Here is a 17,824-nt window from a genome sequence, read left to right as displayed (position 1 = left end):
AACCAGACCACCAGTGAATTCATGAAAGTTTAAACAGTTCTTATCTCGCCAGAACCCATGTCTCCGCTCATATCCTCCACGTTTCCACTTCAGATCAATATTTATACAACACAGTTTTTTTCCTAAAAGGTGAAGAACATGTTTCTGTTTGTATCTGCACAAAGGATATTAGTGGGAAGATAGTAAACTAGTTTGAACTGAAGAGTTGCTGGTTCCAAGGAAATTAGACACTTTTCGGCTTTGAGTGTATCCAGCGTGCACAGAGAATGGAGCACATTTTAAACTTTTATGTTCTGTGTACAATATTTCTATACTCTTTGAAAAAAGGGTTCCAAAACCTTTTTAATCTGAAGATCCCTTTTTGGAAGACAAAGGTTATTTGTAAGTCAAAGGGTTCTACTTAGAACCTTTAACATTCTAATAACCGTTTTTGAAAGACAGGATTGTTTGATGATTCTTTGGCTAGCAAGAAGGGTTCTTAGGAAGGCAAGAATGGTTCTACACAGAACCAAATATCATATTTCCCAGCATGCTCTATTGCAGGGTGATTTTCAGAATTGTTTGTTTTAATATCTCTGTTTTTGCATGTTCATTGATTGGTTGATACATTTTATGTTACACAAAGATAAATAACATATATATTTTTCTAAACTAATCCAATCTGTTAGTTAGACTTAGTGCACCTGTTACTGGTATGGTTGTTCCAGTTTAGATTATTGTGGTAGTCTCAGTATTCAATCTTCCCTACCCTGGCAGTCATTCTGAATGCAGGTTGATTAATATATCCACTTGTTGGATATCCTAACTCAAGCTGGATCCCAATAGGAATTACATGTCACTTTGCAAGCCATCATAATGTGACTTGCAGATCTGGACTGTAAACCAGAAGTTTCCTAACACCACTGTGTCCGGATATAACTAGTGATGGGAAACCGAAGCTTTCTGAAGGATTTCACCAAATTGTGCCGGAAAACAGTTTGTTCCTAGGAGCTTCATTATCTGTTCACAAGTCACATTAGTGACATCTGCTGGTCACCAATAAATAGCAGTGATTATCAAATATGCTTTTTTCTCCACTGTTATCATCAAAACTCTGTGGCGTAGCAGCAAGTCGTTGGCTTTAGTAGCCTATAACCAGTTGGATTACCACCCAAATTTGCATCTTCCATAATGCTTCCTGTTTTTCCCTTCAAGTTTACTATGTTTCAAAAACTATGGCAAACTGTTTTGCTGGTCAGCATTCAAGTTTTCAAGATACTGTATATAACTTTCAAAATACAGAAATCGTCCCTGTTTGATCCCATGATGCAAAAGGCACCATCATATACTGCAAAATACATCATGCAGGGATGAAAACTTGATTGCTGACAAGCAAAACATTTTGGGACTATGTCAACAATGGAGTAATGAAACAAATACCAAAATATAGTTTTGGGGTGGAATTTTCCTTTAAGACAGTAGCTCATACTATACTAAATAAAACAAATGATTTGAACAACAGTGCAGAAAGAAAGTGTGGTTTCACAATTTTCTAGTGTGCCTTCAACAGGATTGGACCTCGTACCCTCACATTCCTGAGTGCCATAGTTCCATAGTTCCATAGTTCCCTAATTCCCTAGGTCCATAGTTCCCTAGTTCCATAGTTCCCTAGTTCCCTAGTTCCCTAGTTCCCTAGTTCCATAGTTCCCTAGTTCCATAGTTCCATAGTTCCATAGTTCCATAGTTCCCTAGTTCCATAGTTCCATAGTTCCCTAGTTCCATAGTTCCATAGTTCCATAGTTCCATAGTTCCCTAGTTCCATAGTTCCATAGTTCCATAGTTCCCTAGTTCCCTAGTTCCATAGTTCCATAGTTCCCTAGTTCCATAGTTCCCTAGTTCCATAGTTCCCTAGTTCCATAGTTCCCTAGTTCCCTCGTTCCCTCGTTCCCTAGTTCCATAGTTCCATAGTTCCATAGTTCCCTAGTTCCCTAGTTCCATAGTTCCCTAGTTCCCTAGTTCCATAGTTCCCTAGTTCCATAGTTCCCTAGTTCCATAGTTCCCTAGTTCCATAGTTCCCTAGTTCCCTAGTTCCATAGTTCCATAGTTCCCTAGTTCCATAGTTCCCTAGTTCCATAGTTCCCTAGTTCCATAGTTCCATAGTTCCATAGTTCCCTAGTTCCATAGTTCCCTAGTTCCATAGTTCCCTAGTTCCCTAGTTCCATAGTTCCATAGTTCCATAGTTCCCTAGTTCCATAGTTCCCTAGTTCCATAGTTCCATAGTTCCATAGTTCCCTAGTTCCATAGTTCCATAGTTCCATAGTTCCCTAGTTCCATAGTTCCCTAGTTCCCTAGTTCCATAGTTCCATAGTTCCCTAGTTCCATAGTTCCATAGTTCCATAGTTCCATAGTTCCCTAGTTCCATAGTTCCCTAGTTCCATAGTTCCCTAGTTCCCTAGTTCCATAGTTCCATAGTTCCATAGTTCCATAGTTCCCTAGTTCCCTAGTTCCCTAGTTCCATAGTTCCATAGTTCCATAGTTCCATAGTTCCATAGTTCCCTAGTTCCCTAGTTCCATAGTTCCATAGTTCCATAGTTCCCTAGTTCCATAGTTCCCTAGTTCCCTAGTTCCATAGTTCCATAGTTCCCTAGTTCCCTAGTTCCATAGTTCCCTAGTTCCCTAGTTCCGTAGTGCCATAGTTCCATAGTTCCCTACCCTACCTGCTATAGTACACTACCGGTCAGGTCAAACTGTTGCTACAAAACACTAACTATATGTGTAAGTACGATGTCCAGTGGAGGTCGTTGTTTGAAAACGGCTTAGAATCGAAGAACTCACTGGAACTACGGCGAAATCAGTGGGATCTCGCATTTTGCAACACGGTTTGAAACAGCACGGGATCAAACGATGCTTCAGAGGTCATTAATGACGTTCTTCTGATAAAGGGAAACACGCATTGGCGCACTGCTTCAAAGTTAGCTGCTTAGCGATTTCAGTGCATGCCTCGGAGTCCCGGTATCAAGCGTAACATCACTCGGGCCCTCAAAGAAAGGCCTTATGATACTCTACATGTAATGAATTGCAAAAAATAATTTTATTTTAAAGGCTAATAAGGCTGGTGGAACCGTTCATACAGGATTCTATGAAGAACAGTTAGATGATAAGTTAGTGGTCAGGTAGGTTAGTGGAGTCAGTTTCCCATGAAGTTAGAATGGTAATGGTCAGGTAGGTTAGTGGAGTCAGTTTCCCATGAAGTTAGAATGGTAATGGTCAGGTAGGTTAGTGGAGTCAGTTTCCCATGAAGTTAGAATGGTAATGGTCAGGTAGGTTAGTGGAGTCAGTTTCCCATGACGTTAGAATGGTAATGGTCAGGTAGGTTAGTGGAGTCAGTTTCCCATGAAGTTAGAATGGTAATGGTCAGGTAGGTTAGTGGAGTCAGTTTCCCATGAAGTTAGAATGGTAATGGTCAGGTAGGTTAGTGGAGTCAGTTTCCCATGAAGTTAGAATGGTAATGGTCAGGTAGGTTAGTGGAGTCAGTTTCCCATGACGTTAGAATGGTAATGGTCAGGTAGGTTAGTGGAGTCAGTTTCCCATGAAGTTAGAATGGTAATGGTCAGGTAGGTTAGTGGAGTCAGTTTCCCATGAAGTTAGAATGGTAATGGTCAGGTAGGTTAGTGGAGTCAGTTTCCCATGACGTTAGAATGGTAATGGTCAGGTAGGTTAGTGGAGTCAGTTTCCCATGAAGTTAGAATGGTAATGGTCAGGTAGGTTAGTGGAGTCAGTTTCCCATGAAGTTAGAATGGTAATGGTCAGGTAGGTTAGTGGAGTCAGTTTCCCATGACGTTAGAATGGTAATGGTCAGGTAGGTTAGTGGAGTCAGTTTCCCATGAAGTTAGAATGGTAATGGTCAGGTAGGTTAGTGGAGTCAGTTTCCCATGACGTTAGAATGGTAATGGTCAGGTAGGTTAGTGGAGTCAGTTTCCCATGACGTTAGAATGGTAATGGTCAGGTAGGTTAGTGGAGTCAGTTTCCCATGAAGTTAGAATGGTAATGGTCAGGTAGGTTAGTGGAGTCAGTTTCCCATGAAGTTAGAATGGTAATGGTCAGGTAGGTTAGTGGAGTCAGTTTCCCATGACGTTAGAATGGTAATGGTCAGGTAGGTTAGTGGAGTCAGTTTCCCATGAAGTTAGAATGGTAATGGTCAGGTAGGTTAGTGGAGTCAGTTTCCCATGACGTTAGAATGGTAATGGTCAGGTAGGTTAGTGGAGTCAGTTTCCCATGACGTTAGAATGGTAATGGTCAGGTAGGTTAGTGGAGTCAGTTTCCCATGAAGTTAGAATGGTAATGGTCAGGTAGGTTAGTGGAGTCAGTTTCCCATGACGTTGGAATGGTAATGGTCAGGTAGGTTAGTGGAGTCAGTTTCCCATGACGTTAGAATGGTAATGGTCAGGTAGGTTAGTGGAGTCAGTTTCCCATGAAGTTAGAATGGTAATGGTCAGGTAGGTTAGTGGAGCCAGTTTCCCATGAAGTTAGAATGGTAATGGTCAGGTAGGTTAGTGGAGTCAGTTTCCCATGAAGTTAGAATGGTAATGGTCAGGTAGGTTAGTGGAGTCAGTTTCCCATGAAGTTAGAATGGTAATGGTCAGGTAGGTTAGTGGAGTCAGTTTCCCATGAAGTTAGAATGGTAATGGTCAGGTAGGTTAGTGGAGTCAGTTTCCCATGACGTTAGAATGGTAATGGTCAGGTAGGTTAGTGGAGTCAGTTTCCCATGAAGTTAGAATGGTAATGGTCAGGTAGGTTAGTGGAGTCAGTTTCCCATGACGTTAGAATGGTCATGGTCAGGTAGGTTAGTGGTAGCCTGGGTGCCAGCATTTTCCTGTTCTCTTGACAACATGGCTATTCCTTATGACAAATCCTTAAGACTGGCACACACACACACAAACATACACACCAAGTGGCTCAGGATGAGTTGCAGTATATATATTTAACAGTGTTTAAGATTTCAGAGAACAGAAATGAGTATTTGATGTGCGATCTGTAATGAATGAGTCATGGTCATCAATCTTTAATAGCCTATAAAGTGAGATTTATGTATCTTAAACCTAGTAACGCTTTTCAATGAATTACAATGACTGATGTGCTCTATTCAAAAACATTGTCTCCATCCCAAATGATACCTTATTCCTTATAGAGTGCACTAATTCTGACCAAGTCCCACAGGGTAGTCGTGCATGTAATACTGAATAGGGTGCCATTTGGGGCGCAGGCTGAAATATAATGACTGTGTCCTATTCAGAAACATTATTTGTGTGATGTTGTTCTAGAAACAGTCACGATGTACTAGCTAAATCACTTGATGATGTATAAGCTAGTAAATAAAATAATTTGTTGCGTGAGAATTAGATGAAAGAAAAAAGCTTTTTTCCTAGCCAGCTGTCAAACGAATGTTTTCACAGGTAAATTGAAATGCAATGTGGTGAGAATGATTTCAATATCATTATGTAATGACTGAGTCTAACACATTTTAGGGTTTCAGGGAAACCCATCTCCCTCTTTATCTTCTATCTCTCTCTCCCTCCCTCATTCTTTTTCTCTCCCTGTCTCTGTCCTTCTTTCTCTCTCAATCTCCTCCAACAGTTCTCTCTCTGTCATTTTCTCCCTCCGTCTGCTCCCTCTCCCTTTCTCTCTCTCCCTCCCTCTGCTCCCTCTCCCTTTCTCTCTCCCTCCCTCTCTCTCTTTCTCTGTGGTGCAGACTTTGTTCAGTACAGGTAGACTGTTGTTGTGTGTGTGCGTTGAGCGTAGGTGGGTGTGTGCGTCGAGCGTAGTTATGTGGTTGCATCGAGCTTAGGTGGCTGTGTGCGTCGAGTGTAGTTGTGAGTGTGTCGAGCGTAGGTGTGTGTGTGCGTGTCAAGTGTAGTTGTGTGTGTGTGTGTGTGTGTGTGTCGAGCGTAGGTGTGTGTGTGCGTCGAGCTTAGGTGTGTGTGTGCGTTGAGCGTAGGTGGGTGTGTGCGTCGAGCGTAGGTGGGTGTGTGTGTCGAGCGTAGGTGGGTGTGTGTGTCGAGCGTTGGTGTGTGCGTGCGTCGAGCGTAGGTGTGTGTGTGCGTTGAGCGTAGGTGTGTGCGTGCATTGATGGACAAACGGGGAAACAAATGCAAACACACACACCCACCTACGCTCGACGTACACACCCACCTATGTTTGACGCACACACCAACCTACTTTCGACACACACACACACCCACCTACGCTCAAAGCACGCACCCACCTACGTGCTTTGAGCGTAGGTGTGTGTGTGTGTGCGTTGAGTGTAGGTGTGTGTGTGCGTCGAGCGTAGGTGGGTGTGTGCGTCGAGCGTAGGTGGGTGTGTGTGTCGAGCATAGGTGTGTGCGTGGGTGTGTGCGTTGAGCGTAGGTGTGTGTGTGCGTTGAGCGTAGGTGGGTGTGTGTGTCGAGCGTAGGTGGGTGTGTGCGTTGAGCGTAGGTGTGTGCGTGCGTTGAGCGTAGGTGGGTGTGTGCGTTGAGCGTAGGTGTGTGTGTGCGTCGAGCGTAGGTGGGTGCGTGCTTTGAGCGTAGGTGGGTGTGTGTGTGTGTCGAAAGTAGGTGGGTGTGTGCGTCAAACATAGGTGGGTGTGTACGTCGAGCGTAGGTGGGTGTGTGTGTTTGCATTTGTTTCCCCGTTTGTCCATCCATGCATATTCCTCTTCTGCAGTCTGGCTACAGCCCAGACTGGAGCACATGACATAGGATGATTGACAGCCACCCACATTGCTATGCACAGGCCACAGGAGCGGAGGAGAGCAAAGCCAGAGATATGAATATTTGAATAGATAGTATGAAACTTGTAATTGATTGTCTATCTGCACTGCCATTGCATTAACTGAGTAAATGGTTGCATCCCAAATTGAACCCTATGCCCTATATTGTGCACTACTTTTGACCAGAGCCCTGTGGGGGAGCCCTATATAGGAAATAGGGAGCCATCTGGGATGAAACCACTGTATTCATTTTAGGCAAAACTCACCCATTGTCCTAATGTGAAGACACATACTCCTATCTTGTCGTATTTCCTGACAATAATATGATAGAGGAAGCATAAAGAGCAGATTTTCTAAAGAGCCTTCAGATTCAAGCAGGTGGAATCAGCTCTGTATAGAATGGAACAATGGTTGTACTTATCTCTTCAAATGTTTCACTGCAGAATTCCCACATCCTGGGCACTCGTGGGGCTAGTTCTGCTGAGTGTGAATTGCACTCGCTGCACTCGCTGTGCTGATGAAATGATAGTGGAGCTAAAGTGAACTGAAGGATGCTCTGTCTGTTATAGAGGCGTCTCAGCGACAAGAGGGTTGCCGGTTCAAGTCCCATGTCAGATGAGAATGTGTGGTGTGTGTATGTGTCTCTGTTAGATTGGGTTGAAATAAAAAAGTCACTTTTCTGTTTTATGTAAAATAACAACTACAGTGCTTTGCAAAAGAATTTGGCCCCCTTGAACTTTGCGACCTTTTGCCACATTTCAGGCTTCAAACATAAAGATATAAAACTGTATTTTTTTGTGAAGAATCAACAACAAGTGGGACACAATCATGAAGTGGAACGACATTTATTGGATATTTCAAAATGTTTTAACAAATCAAAAACTGAACAATTGGGCGTGCAAAATTATTCAGCCCCCTTAAGTTAATACTTTGTAACGCCACCTTTTGCTGCGATTACAGCTGTAAGTCGCTTGGGGTATGTCTCTATCAGTTTTGCACATCGAGAGACTGACATTTTTTCCCATTCCTCCTTGCAAAACAGCTCGAGCTCAGTGAGGTTGGATGGAGAGCATTTGTGAACAGCAGTTTTCAGTTCTTTCCACAGATTCTCGATTGGATTCAGGTCTGGACTTTGACTTGGCCATTCTAACACCTGGATATGTTGATTTTTGAACCATTCCATTGTAGATTTTGCTTTATGTTTTGGATCATTGTCTTGTTGGAAGACAAATCTCCGTCCCAGTCTCAGGTCTTTTGCAGAATCCATCAGGTTTTCTTCCAGAATGGTCCTGTATTTGGCTCCATCCATCTTCCCATCAATTTTAACCATCTTCCCTGTCCCTGATGAAGAAAAGCAGGCCCAAACCATGATGCTGCCACCACCATGTTTGACAGTGTAGATGGTGTGTTCAGCTGTGTTGCTTTTACGCCAAACATAACGTTTTGCATTGTTGCCAAAAAGTTCCATTTTGGTTTAATCTGACCAGAGCACCTTCTTCCACATGTTTGGTGTGTCTCCAAGGTGGCTTGTGGCAAACTTTAAACAACACTTTTTATGGATATCTTTAAGAAATGGCTTTCTTCTTGCCACTCTTCCATAAAGGCCAGATTTGTGCAATATACAACTGATTGTTGTCCTATAGACAGAGTCTCCCACCTCAGCTGTAGATCTCTGCAGTTCATCCAGAGTGATCATGGGCCTCTTGGCTGCATCTCTGATCAGTCTTCTCCTTGTATGAGCTGAAAGTTTAGAGGGACGGCCATTTCAATATTATCGCTTGCACAGTGCTCCTTGGGATGTTTAAAGCTTGGGAAATCTTTTTGTATCCAAATCCGGCTTTAAACTTCTTCACAACAGTATCTCGGACCTGCCTGGTGTGTTCCTTGTTCTTCATGATGCTCTCTGCGCTTTTAACGGACCTCTGAGACTATCACAGTGCAGGTGCATTGATACGGAGACTTGATTACACACAGGTGGATTGTATTTATCATCATTAGTCATTTAGGTCAACATTGGATCATTCAGAGATCCTCACTGAACTTCTGGAGAGAGTTTGCTGCACTGAAAGTAAAGGGGCTGAATAATTTTGCACGCCCAATTTTTCAGTTTTTGATTTGTTAAAAAAGTTTGAAATATCCAATAAATGTTGTTCCACTTCATGATTGTGTCCCACTTGTTGTTGATTCTTCACAAAAAAATACAGTTTTATATCTTTATGTTTGAAGCCTGAAATGTGTCAAAAGGTCGGAAAGTTCAAGGGGGCCGAATACTTTCGCAAGGCACTGTAACTAAAGTATTCTTCTTATGTCCTCTCTTCTGTTCCTTATCTTCTTCTGTCTGTCCACCATACTAGTGTGCTAGCTAATATTCTTCTTCTGTCTGTCCTCCATACTAGTGTGCTAGCTAATATTCTTGTCTGTCCTCCATACTAGTGTGCTAGCTAATATTCTTCTTATGTCTGTCCTCCATACTAGTGTGCTAGCTAATATTCGTCTGTCTGTCCTCCATACTAGTGTGCTAGCTAATATTCTTCTGTTTGTCCTCCATACTAGTGTGCTAGCTAATATTCTTCTTCTGTCTGTCCTCCATACTACTGTGCTAGCTAATATTCTTCTTCTGTCTGTCCTCCATACTACTGTGCTAGCTAATATTCTTCTGTCTGTCCTCCATACTACTGTGCTAGCTAATATTCTTCTGTCTGTCTTCCATACTAGTGTGCTAGCTAATATTCTTCTGTCTGTCCTCCATACTACTGTGCTAGCTAATATTCTTCTTCTGTCTGTCCTCCATACTACTGTGCTAGCTAATATTCTTCTTCTTTCTGCCCTCTTCTCCCAGATGTGATCCACACTGTGGGCCCTGTGGCCAGGGGACATGTGGGTGAAACTGAGACCAAGGACCTGACAGCCTGCTACCAGAACTCGCTGGAGCTGGTCAAAGGGTTCGGACTGCGCTCTGTGGTGAGTACACACTAAGGTTGTGCGATGGGAACTAAAATTCATGTCACAATATTTTCCACTGATGATAACGATATAATACCACGATATACTGTGTGCATTTTATGAGCCCTTCAAAGTTAATAAATGACAAAATATTGCATTTAACCTTATAGAAACAGAAAGGGGATATTGCACATCATGGTAAACCTGTGCAAAGATGAAACATAAACAAAGGAATAGGAGTTCAATTTCAAAATAGTACTAGTAGAAATAGTTCAAAAGGTACTCATGATGTAATTAAAAATGTAAATTCCTGCCAAATATAAGAAGTTCAGTCTGAATTCAAGTTGTAAACCTTTTCAAACTAACTTCTTCAAGCATTAAGCAGACAGTCTGTGTGTTTCTCAGTTTAACAATTCACTGCTTCCTTCTTCACAAGTTCCATGCCAGGAACACCAGCCTATTGACAGTTTCTGGCGTCAAAGTTTCCCTGTGGCATGTGACCACATTGACCCAGTGCTAAATGCTCTCTCAGAGGGAGAACTTGTGGCAGTGATGCATAAGTATTTCTTTGCCAGACAACTCACTTGTGGGAAGGTGGATGTGTGAACTCGCCACAACTCCAAAGGATCAGCCTGACAGCCTGATCAGACAGTAGCTGTCCAGCTATTGCTAGATGACCTGTCTCAGGGTTCTTAAGGCAGGTGCACTACTGGTTTTCTTAAAGAAGCTCCAATGAGACTTACACTCACGGCCAGATGTGATACAGCCTGGATTTGAACCAGGGACTGTAGTGACGCCTCTTGCACTGAGATGCAGCGCCTTAGAGCGCTGCGCCCCTCAGGAGTCCATCGTCTTTCAGTCCAGTATCTTTCATTCTAGCAGTCCAGCGTCTTTCAGTCCAGCAGTCCAGTGTCTTTCAGTCCAGCAGTCCAGCATCTTTCAGTCCAGCAATCCAGCGTATTTCAGTCCAACAGTGCAGCATCTTTCAGTCCATCAGTCCAGTGTCTTTAAGTTCATCAGTCCAGTGTCTTTAAGTCCATCAGTCCAGTGTCTTTAAGTCCATCAGTCCAGTGTCTTTAAGTCCATCAGTCCAGTGTCTTTAAGTCCATCAGTCCAGTGTCTTTAAGTCCATCAGTTCAGCATCTTTCAGTCCAGCAATCCAGTGTCTTTAAGTCCATCAGTCCAGTGTCTTTAAGTCCATCAGTCCAGTGTCTTTAAGTCCAGCGTCTTTCAGTCTAGCAATCCAGCATATTTCAGTTCAGCGTATTTCAGTCTAGCAGTCCAGCATCTTTCAGTCCAGCAGTCCAGCGTCTTTCAGTCCAGCATCTTTCAGTCCAGCATCTTTCAGTCCAGCTGTCCAGCATCTTTCAGTCTAGCAGTCCAGCATCTTTCAGTCCAGCAGTCCAGCGTCTTTCAGTCCAGCATCTTTCAGTCCAGCATCTTTCAGTCCAGCTGTCCAGCGTCTTTCAGTCCCGCAGTCCAGCATATTTCAGTCCAGCAGTCCACCGTCCTTCAGTCCAGCAGTTCACCGTCTTTCAGTCCAGCATCTTTCAGTCCCGCAGTCCAGCATCTTTCAGTCCAGCAGTCCTTCAGTACAGCAGTCCAGCGTATTTCAGTCCAGCATCTTTCAGTCCAGCAGGCCATCGTCTTTCAGTCCAGCATCTTTCAGTCCAGCAGGCCAGCATCTTTCAGTCCAGTGTCTTTCAGTCCAGCATCTTTCAGTTCAGCAGTCCAGCATCTTTTAGTACAGCAGTCCAGCATCTTTCAGTCTGGCGTCTTTCAGTCCAGCAGTCCAGCGTCTTTCAGTCCAGCACTCCAGCATCTTTCAGTCCAGCATCTTTCAGTTTAGCAGTCTAGCATCTTTCAGTCCAGCAATCCAGCGTCTTTCAGTCCAGCAGTCCAGCGTATTTCAGTCCGGCGTCTTTAAGTCCGGCGTCTTTCAGTCCAGCGGTCCAGCGTCATTCAGTCCAGTGTCTTTCGGTCCAACAGTCCAGCGTCTATAGTCCATCGTCTTTTAGTCCAACAGTCCAGCGTCTTTAGTCCATCGTCTTTTAGTCCAACAGTCCAGCGTCTTTCAGTCCAGCATCTTTCAGTCCAGCAGTCCAGCGTATTTCAGTCCAACAGTCCAGCGTCTTTCAGTCCAGCGTCTTTTCTGACATATGTCAGGGTAGTTTATTTTAGTTTGTTTTCCTCCTTTAGAGATGATTTGAGGGGAAAACATTTATAAACATTAAGGAACACAAAGAAAGGGATAAATACATTCAGTGGCTGTGCCTCTGAGAACACAACCCAAAGCTAAATAATGTTAGTTGAAAGTTACTAAGTTACAGCGCCTTAGAGCGCTGCGCCCCTCAGGAGTCCATCGTCTTTCAGTCCAGTATCTTTCATTCTAGCAGTCCAGCGTCTTTCAGTCCAGCAGTCCAGCGTCTTTCAGTCCAGCAGTCCAGCATCTTTCAGTCCAGCAATCCAGCGTATTTCAGTCCAACAGTGCAGCATCTTTCAGTCCAGCAGTCCAGTGTCTTTAAGTCCATCAGTCCAGCATCTTTCAGTCTAGCAATCCAGTGTCTTTAAGTCCATCAGTCCAGTGTCTTTAAGTTCATCAGTCCAGTGTCTTTAAGTCCATCAGTCCAGTGTCTTTAAGTCCATCAGTCCAGTGTCTTTAAGTCCATCAGTCCAGTGTCTTTAAGTCCATCAGTCCAGTGTCTTTAAGTCCATCAGTTCAGCATCTTTCAGTCCAGCAATCCAGTGTCTTTAAGTCCATCAGTCCAGTGTCTTTAAGTCCATCAGTCCACTGTCTTTAAGTCCAGCGTCTTTCAGTCTAGCAATCCAGCATATTTCAGTTCAGCGTATTTCAGTCTAGCAGTCCAGCATCTTTCAGTCCAGCAGTCCAGCGTCTTTCAGTCCAGCATCTTTCAGTCCAGCATCTTTCAGTCCAGCTGTCCAGCATCTTTCAGTCTAGCAGTCCAGCATCTTTCAGTCCAGCAGTCCAGCGTCTTTCAGTCCAGCATCTTTCAGTCCAGCATCTTTCAGTCCAGCTGTCCAGCGTCTTTCAGTCCCGCAGTCCAGCATATTTCAGTCCAGCAGTCCACCGTCCTTCAGTCCAGCAGTTCACCGTCTTTCAGTCCAGCATCTTTCAGTCCCGCAGTCCAGCATCTTTCAGTCCAGCAGTCCTTCAGTACAGCAGTCCAGCGTATTTCAGTCCAGCATCTTTCAGTCCAGCAGGCCATCGTCTTTCAGTCCAGCATCTTTCAGTCCAGCAGGCCAGCATCTTTCAGTCCAGTGTCTTTCAGTCCAGCATCTTTCAGTTCAGCAGTCCAGCATCTTTTAGTACAGCAGTCCAGCATCTTTCAGTCTGGCGTCTTTCAGTCCAGCAGTCCAGCGTCTTTCAGTCCAGCACTCCAGCATTTTTCAGTCCAGCATCTTTCAGTTTAGCAGTCTAGCATCTTTCAGTCCAGCAATCCAGCGTCTTTCAGTCCAGCAGTCCAGCGTATTTCAGTCCGGCGTCTTTAAGTCCGGCGTCTTTCAGTCCAGCGGTCCAGCGTCATTCAGTCCAGTGTCTTTCGGTCCAACAGTCCAGCGTCTATAGTCCATCGTCTTTTAGTCCAACAGTCCAGCGTCTTTAGTCCATCGTCTTTTAGTCCAACAGTCCAGCGTCTTTCAGTCCAGCATCTTTCAGTCCAGCAGTCCAGCGTATTTCAGTCCAACAGTCCAGCGTCTTTCAGTCCAGCGTCTTTTCTGACATATGTCAAGGTAGTTTATTTTAGTTTGTTTTCCTCCTTTAGAGATGATTTGAGGGGAAAACATTTATAAACATTAAGGAACACAAAGAAAGGGATAAATACATTCAGTGGCTGTGCCTCTGAGAACACAACCCAAAGCTAAATAATGTTAGTTGAAAGTTACTATTAGAGGTGACCTGGACATTGATGCTAACATTTACCATCAGTTACTGTTGATCTATTGTCTTTGGCAGGTGGTTTGCTACCTTAGTTCAGGCCAGAATGTTTTCAGACACATAACCAAGTATATATTTTTTTCTTTCGACCTCAAAGTCTTAGGGAGAAGGTAAAGTCAGTGGCTGTGTGGGTTACATAACTCTACACTATTATATTGGTTTGTGGGGTTTAAAATGTTGGTTCACATTGGCTGGTTTTCAACTCCAAATTAATATGATTTAGAATTGGTTGTCTGGACTCTGACACATTGGTATGGCTGGCTTCCGGGTTAAGCGAGCAGTGTGTCAAGAAGCAGTGTGGCTTGACAGGGTTGTGTTTCGGGATACTTATGGCTCGCCTCTCCCGAGTCTGTACGGGAGTTGCAGCGATGGGACAAGACTAACTACCAATTATATATCACAAAATTTGGGAGAAAAAGGGGTAAACACTATTTGGTTGTCAATATGGTGTCTTAAATTGTAGTTCAGGTCAGCATATTTTCGGACATATGTCAACGCAGAATTGTTGTGTAAACTTTGAAAAAAAACTACTCAAGGGAAATATTTGGGGAATTTAGTCATATGGAACAAACTATCGCATGGACAATTCTGAGCACCTTAGCAGGCTGTGTAGCAAATCATTTCTTGAAAAGAGGCAGGATAACACGACTCAGGACAAGACCCAGATGCAGACACAGGCGACAGTTAGAATCTCAGATGTTTATTACAAAACAGGGGGCAGGCAAACGGCAGGTCCAGGGCAGGCAGAGGTCGGTAATACAAGACATCGTCAATAAGGGACAGAACGGCAGGCAGGCTCATGGTCAGGGCAGGCAGAGGTCGGTAATCCAAGGAAGCATCAAACAGGGACAGAACGGCAGGCAGGCTCAGGATCTGAGAAGGCAGAATGGTCAGAACCGGGAGGACTAGAAAACAGAAACTAGAGATACTGTAAAACGGGAGAACACACTGTTTAGACTTGACAAGACAAGACGAACTGGCAACAGACCAACAGAAAACACAGGTATAAGTACAATGGGGTAATGGGGGAAGACACCTGGTGGGGGGTGGAGACAAGCACAAGATATGAGTGTTTAGAACAGTCGGGGGAGAATGGTAGGGGGGGAGAGAGAAAGAGCCTGTACCTCTTTAATCCTCAGAAATACATGTGTTAGGTTTTGTTTTATCCACCATTTCAGTCTACTCTTTGCACGTCACCCTATTCCCTATAACAGTGCACTACTTTTGACCAGGACCCATGGGGCTCTAGTGCACTATAAAGGGAATGCGTTGCCATTTGGAACGCAGTCTTTCTGTGTTTTGTTTCTGGAACACATTCCATGTGTTTATTTCAGTTTATCTAATGTATTTACCCAATATGTATATATTTATTAGAAACAGACCAGTGTTTTCATGGGGAGCTATAAGTCCTGTCTAAGGTATTTGTACAGCTGTTCTGCGTTGAGCTAGGCCTTGAGTGAAAACACTGGGAATTCATCCCAAATGGCATGCTATTCACTATATAGTGCACTACTTTTGACCAGAGCCCTATGAGCACTTGTCAAAAGCAGGGAATAGGGTGCTATGTGCACCACATAGGGAATATGGTGCTATTTGGGACAAAACCTAAAGTTTTGAAGTTTTGTGATTGACTGGTCCAGTCTTGAAGGATGATGAGACCTACTAAGACTGTGGAATTATCTACCACATATACAGTTTTACTTTACTCATACACATGCGAGCGCATGAACACACACACACACACACCATGTGGACTTTACTTCCATTGGCTATGAACAGGACAACCGAGAAAGGTTTCTATTTTCCGTTATTAAAGAAACATGTTTTTTCATGGGGTGGATCAGCTTTAATACTGCACATAGATTGTTGTTTCCATCAATGTAATTGTCTGCATCATTTCCAATCCTACATATTTTTATGGTAAATATATATATATCCATATACAGTGCCTTGCAAAAGTATTCACCCCCCTTGGCATTTTTCCTATTTTGTTGCATTACAACCTGGAATTAAAATATATTTTTGGGGTGTTTGTATCATTTGATTTACACAACATGCCGACCACTTTGAAGATGCTAAATATATTTTGATTGTGAAACAAACAAGAAATAAGACAAGAAACAGAAAACTTGAGCGTGCATAACTATTCACCCCCCCCAAAGTCAATACTTTCTCTATATTTATATATACACATACACGTTCATACATATACACACATATATATATATATATATATATATATATATATATATATATATATATATATAAATATATACATATACACATTTTTCTTCAATATACCTTTATTATTCCCTGCAAACCCTACCTCCCCTCCCCTAATTGGAGTAAACTAATAAACAATAACACTTAGGCTTCTACTTCCAGCTTATACATACTATACACATTTTACAGACACAATCTACTTTACAATAGTTATATTTAGTTTGTTTTTAGTCCGGGCCTTCCTCTATTTCTGATTTCCATCCAGTTTGATTTCTATTTGTAACTGTGCTAATTCACAAAAGTTTGGAACATATATACATTTTACAGAACCCGTATGTTGTACATTTGTTATCTTGTTGTTATTAAGAAATAGTTATTTCTCTCTCTCTGTCTCTCTCTCTCTCTCTCTGTCTCTCTGTCTCTCTGTCTCTCTCTCTCTCTCTCTCTCTCTCTCTCTCTCTGTCTCTCTCTCTCTCTCTCTCTCTCTCTCTCTCTCTCTCTCTCTCTCTCTCTCGCTCTCTCAAATTCAAATTGAAGCTACGTTATCGGCATGAAAGACATTGGGTCAGTATTGCCAAAGCAACAATGTATTCAAAATACTATGCAAGTAATAAAATAATGAATAATAAAAATAAGTCATTATATTGGAAAAAGGTATCTCCTATCTCTCTCTCTCTCTCTCTTACTCTCCATCTCTCTCTCTCTCTCTCTCTCTCTCTCTCTCTCTCTCTCTCTCTCTCTCTCTCTCTCTCTCTCTCTCCCTCTCTCTCTCTTACTCTCCATCTCTCGCTCTCTTACTTTTCTTCTAACAGTGATGTGGCCTCCATTGGTATTTTGCTTCCCCGTCTATCCACTTAAACTTCAAAAGAGATAGAGAGGTGAACTATTAGCCACAGTGGGTCCTTAGGTGAGAGAGTTCCAAGTTTTTTTTCTCCAAATTCTTGGATCCAAGTTATTTTGTTTATAATTCATAGTAGTTCCTTAAGTGCAAGTTCTGCTTCCAAGTTCTGTTGTTTATAAGCCACAGTGGTCCCGCGTTCCAGCCTTGTTTCAGACTCACAATCATTCCAGGGACCTGGTCAGTGCTAAGCTCATTTGAGTTGGACTGTGTTGTGGGCTAGATCAGAGTGGGGGAGCCCAGTTGTAACCCACAACAGACAGGCAAATAGCCAGCCTGTGTGTTTGTGTCTGTATGTGTTTGTGTGTGTGTGTGCCTGCGTGCGTGTTTGTGTGAGTCTGTCTATGCATCTGTGTGTGTTTTTGAAAATGCTAGACGCTGGGCTCCCTAATGGGGATTCCACGGCATTACAAAGAGATACAAGTCAAAACTAAATGTAACACAGAATAAACCAGAGCATGAAAGATTAGAACACACTTGGCCTGGGCAGCTAATCCCTGTACTGTAGGGCCCAAACCCACTCTTCAGGCAGATAAAGCCATAGACACGTGCTGCTAAATGGACTTAGAACAACATGCCAAACACAGTCACCCATAGAGTAGACAACCTCCCATTGTTGGTTGGACCTGCAGAGCGTGACTGGGGAAGTGCGTCAACCTTCAATAAAAAAAGTTGAGATATGGTTTTGGTATGGTTTTTAAAAGCAATTGAGCCTTTATGAAAAAGAAGAAGAGGAAGAAGTTTGCTGCGTCTCTAGCAGTCTGCAGGATGCATTGACAGTGGAAAGCTATTTGATCAGGTCTTGCTGAGAAATGGAGGGTCGTCAGGATGGAGAGTAGGAGGGATGGAGGGAAGGCCTACTGATGAAAGATGACGACCAGCCTGAGCCAAGAAAGCTGCCGTTTAACCCTGTGACTGCGGCAGAAAGTTTAACCCTGTGACTGCAGCTGACTGCAGCAGAAAGTTTACCCCTGTGACTGCAGCTGACTGCAGCAGAAAGTTTAACCCTGTGACTGCAGCTGACTGCAGCAGAAAGTTTAACCCTGTGACTGCAGCTGACGGCAGCAGAAAGTTT

At 43.2% G+C, this 17,824-nt stretch overlaps 1 protein-coding gene across 2 annotated transcripts in view; it reads left to right on the top strand.

Annotated features, from left to right (window-relative positions):
• macrod2 (mono-ADP ribosylhydrolase 2) overlaps positions 1-17,824 on the top strand; it is a 1,190,608-nt gene that overhangs the window by 806,850 nt on the left and 365,934 nt on the right. For both annotated transcript variants that reach the window (XM_036960545.1, XM_036960544.1), the window contains exon 6: positions 9,570-9,691. In XM_036960545.1, coding sequence (XP_036816440.1) covers positions 9,570-9,691 — 122 coding nt within the window. The remainder of the gene's footprint in view (positions 1-9,569; positions 9,692-17,824) is intronic.

Source organism: Oncorhynchus mykiss, chromosome 23 (assembly GCF_013265735.2).
Source record: "Oncorhynchus mykiss isolate Arlee chromosome 23, USDA_OmykA_1.1, whole genome shotgun sequence".
NCBI lineage: Eukaryota > Metazoa > Chordata > Actinopteri > Salmoniformes > Salmonidae > Oncorhynchus > Oncorhynchus mykiss.
The sequence above is the reverse complement of the archived record's forward strand: the minus strand, read 5'-3'. Positions and strand labels throughout refer to the sequence as shown.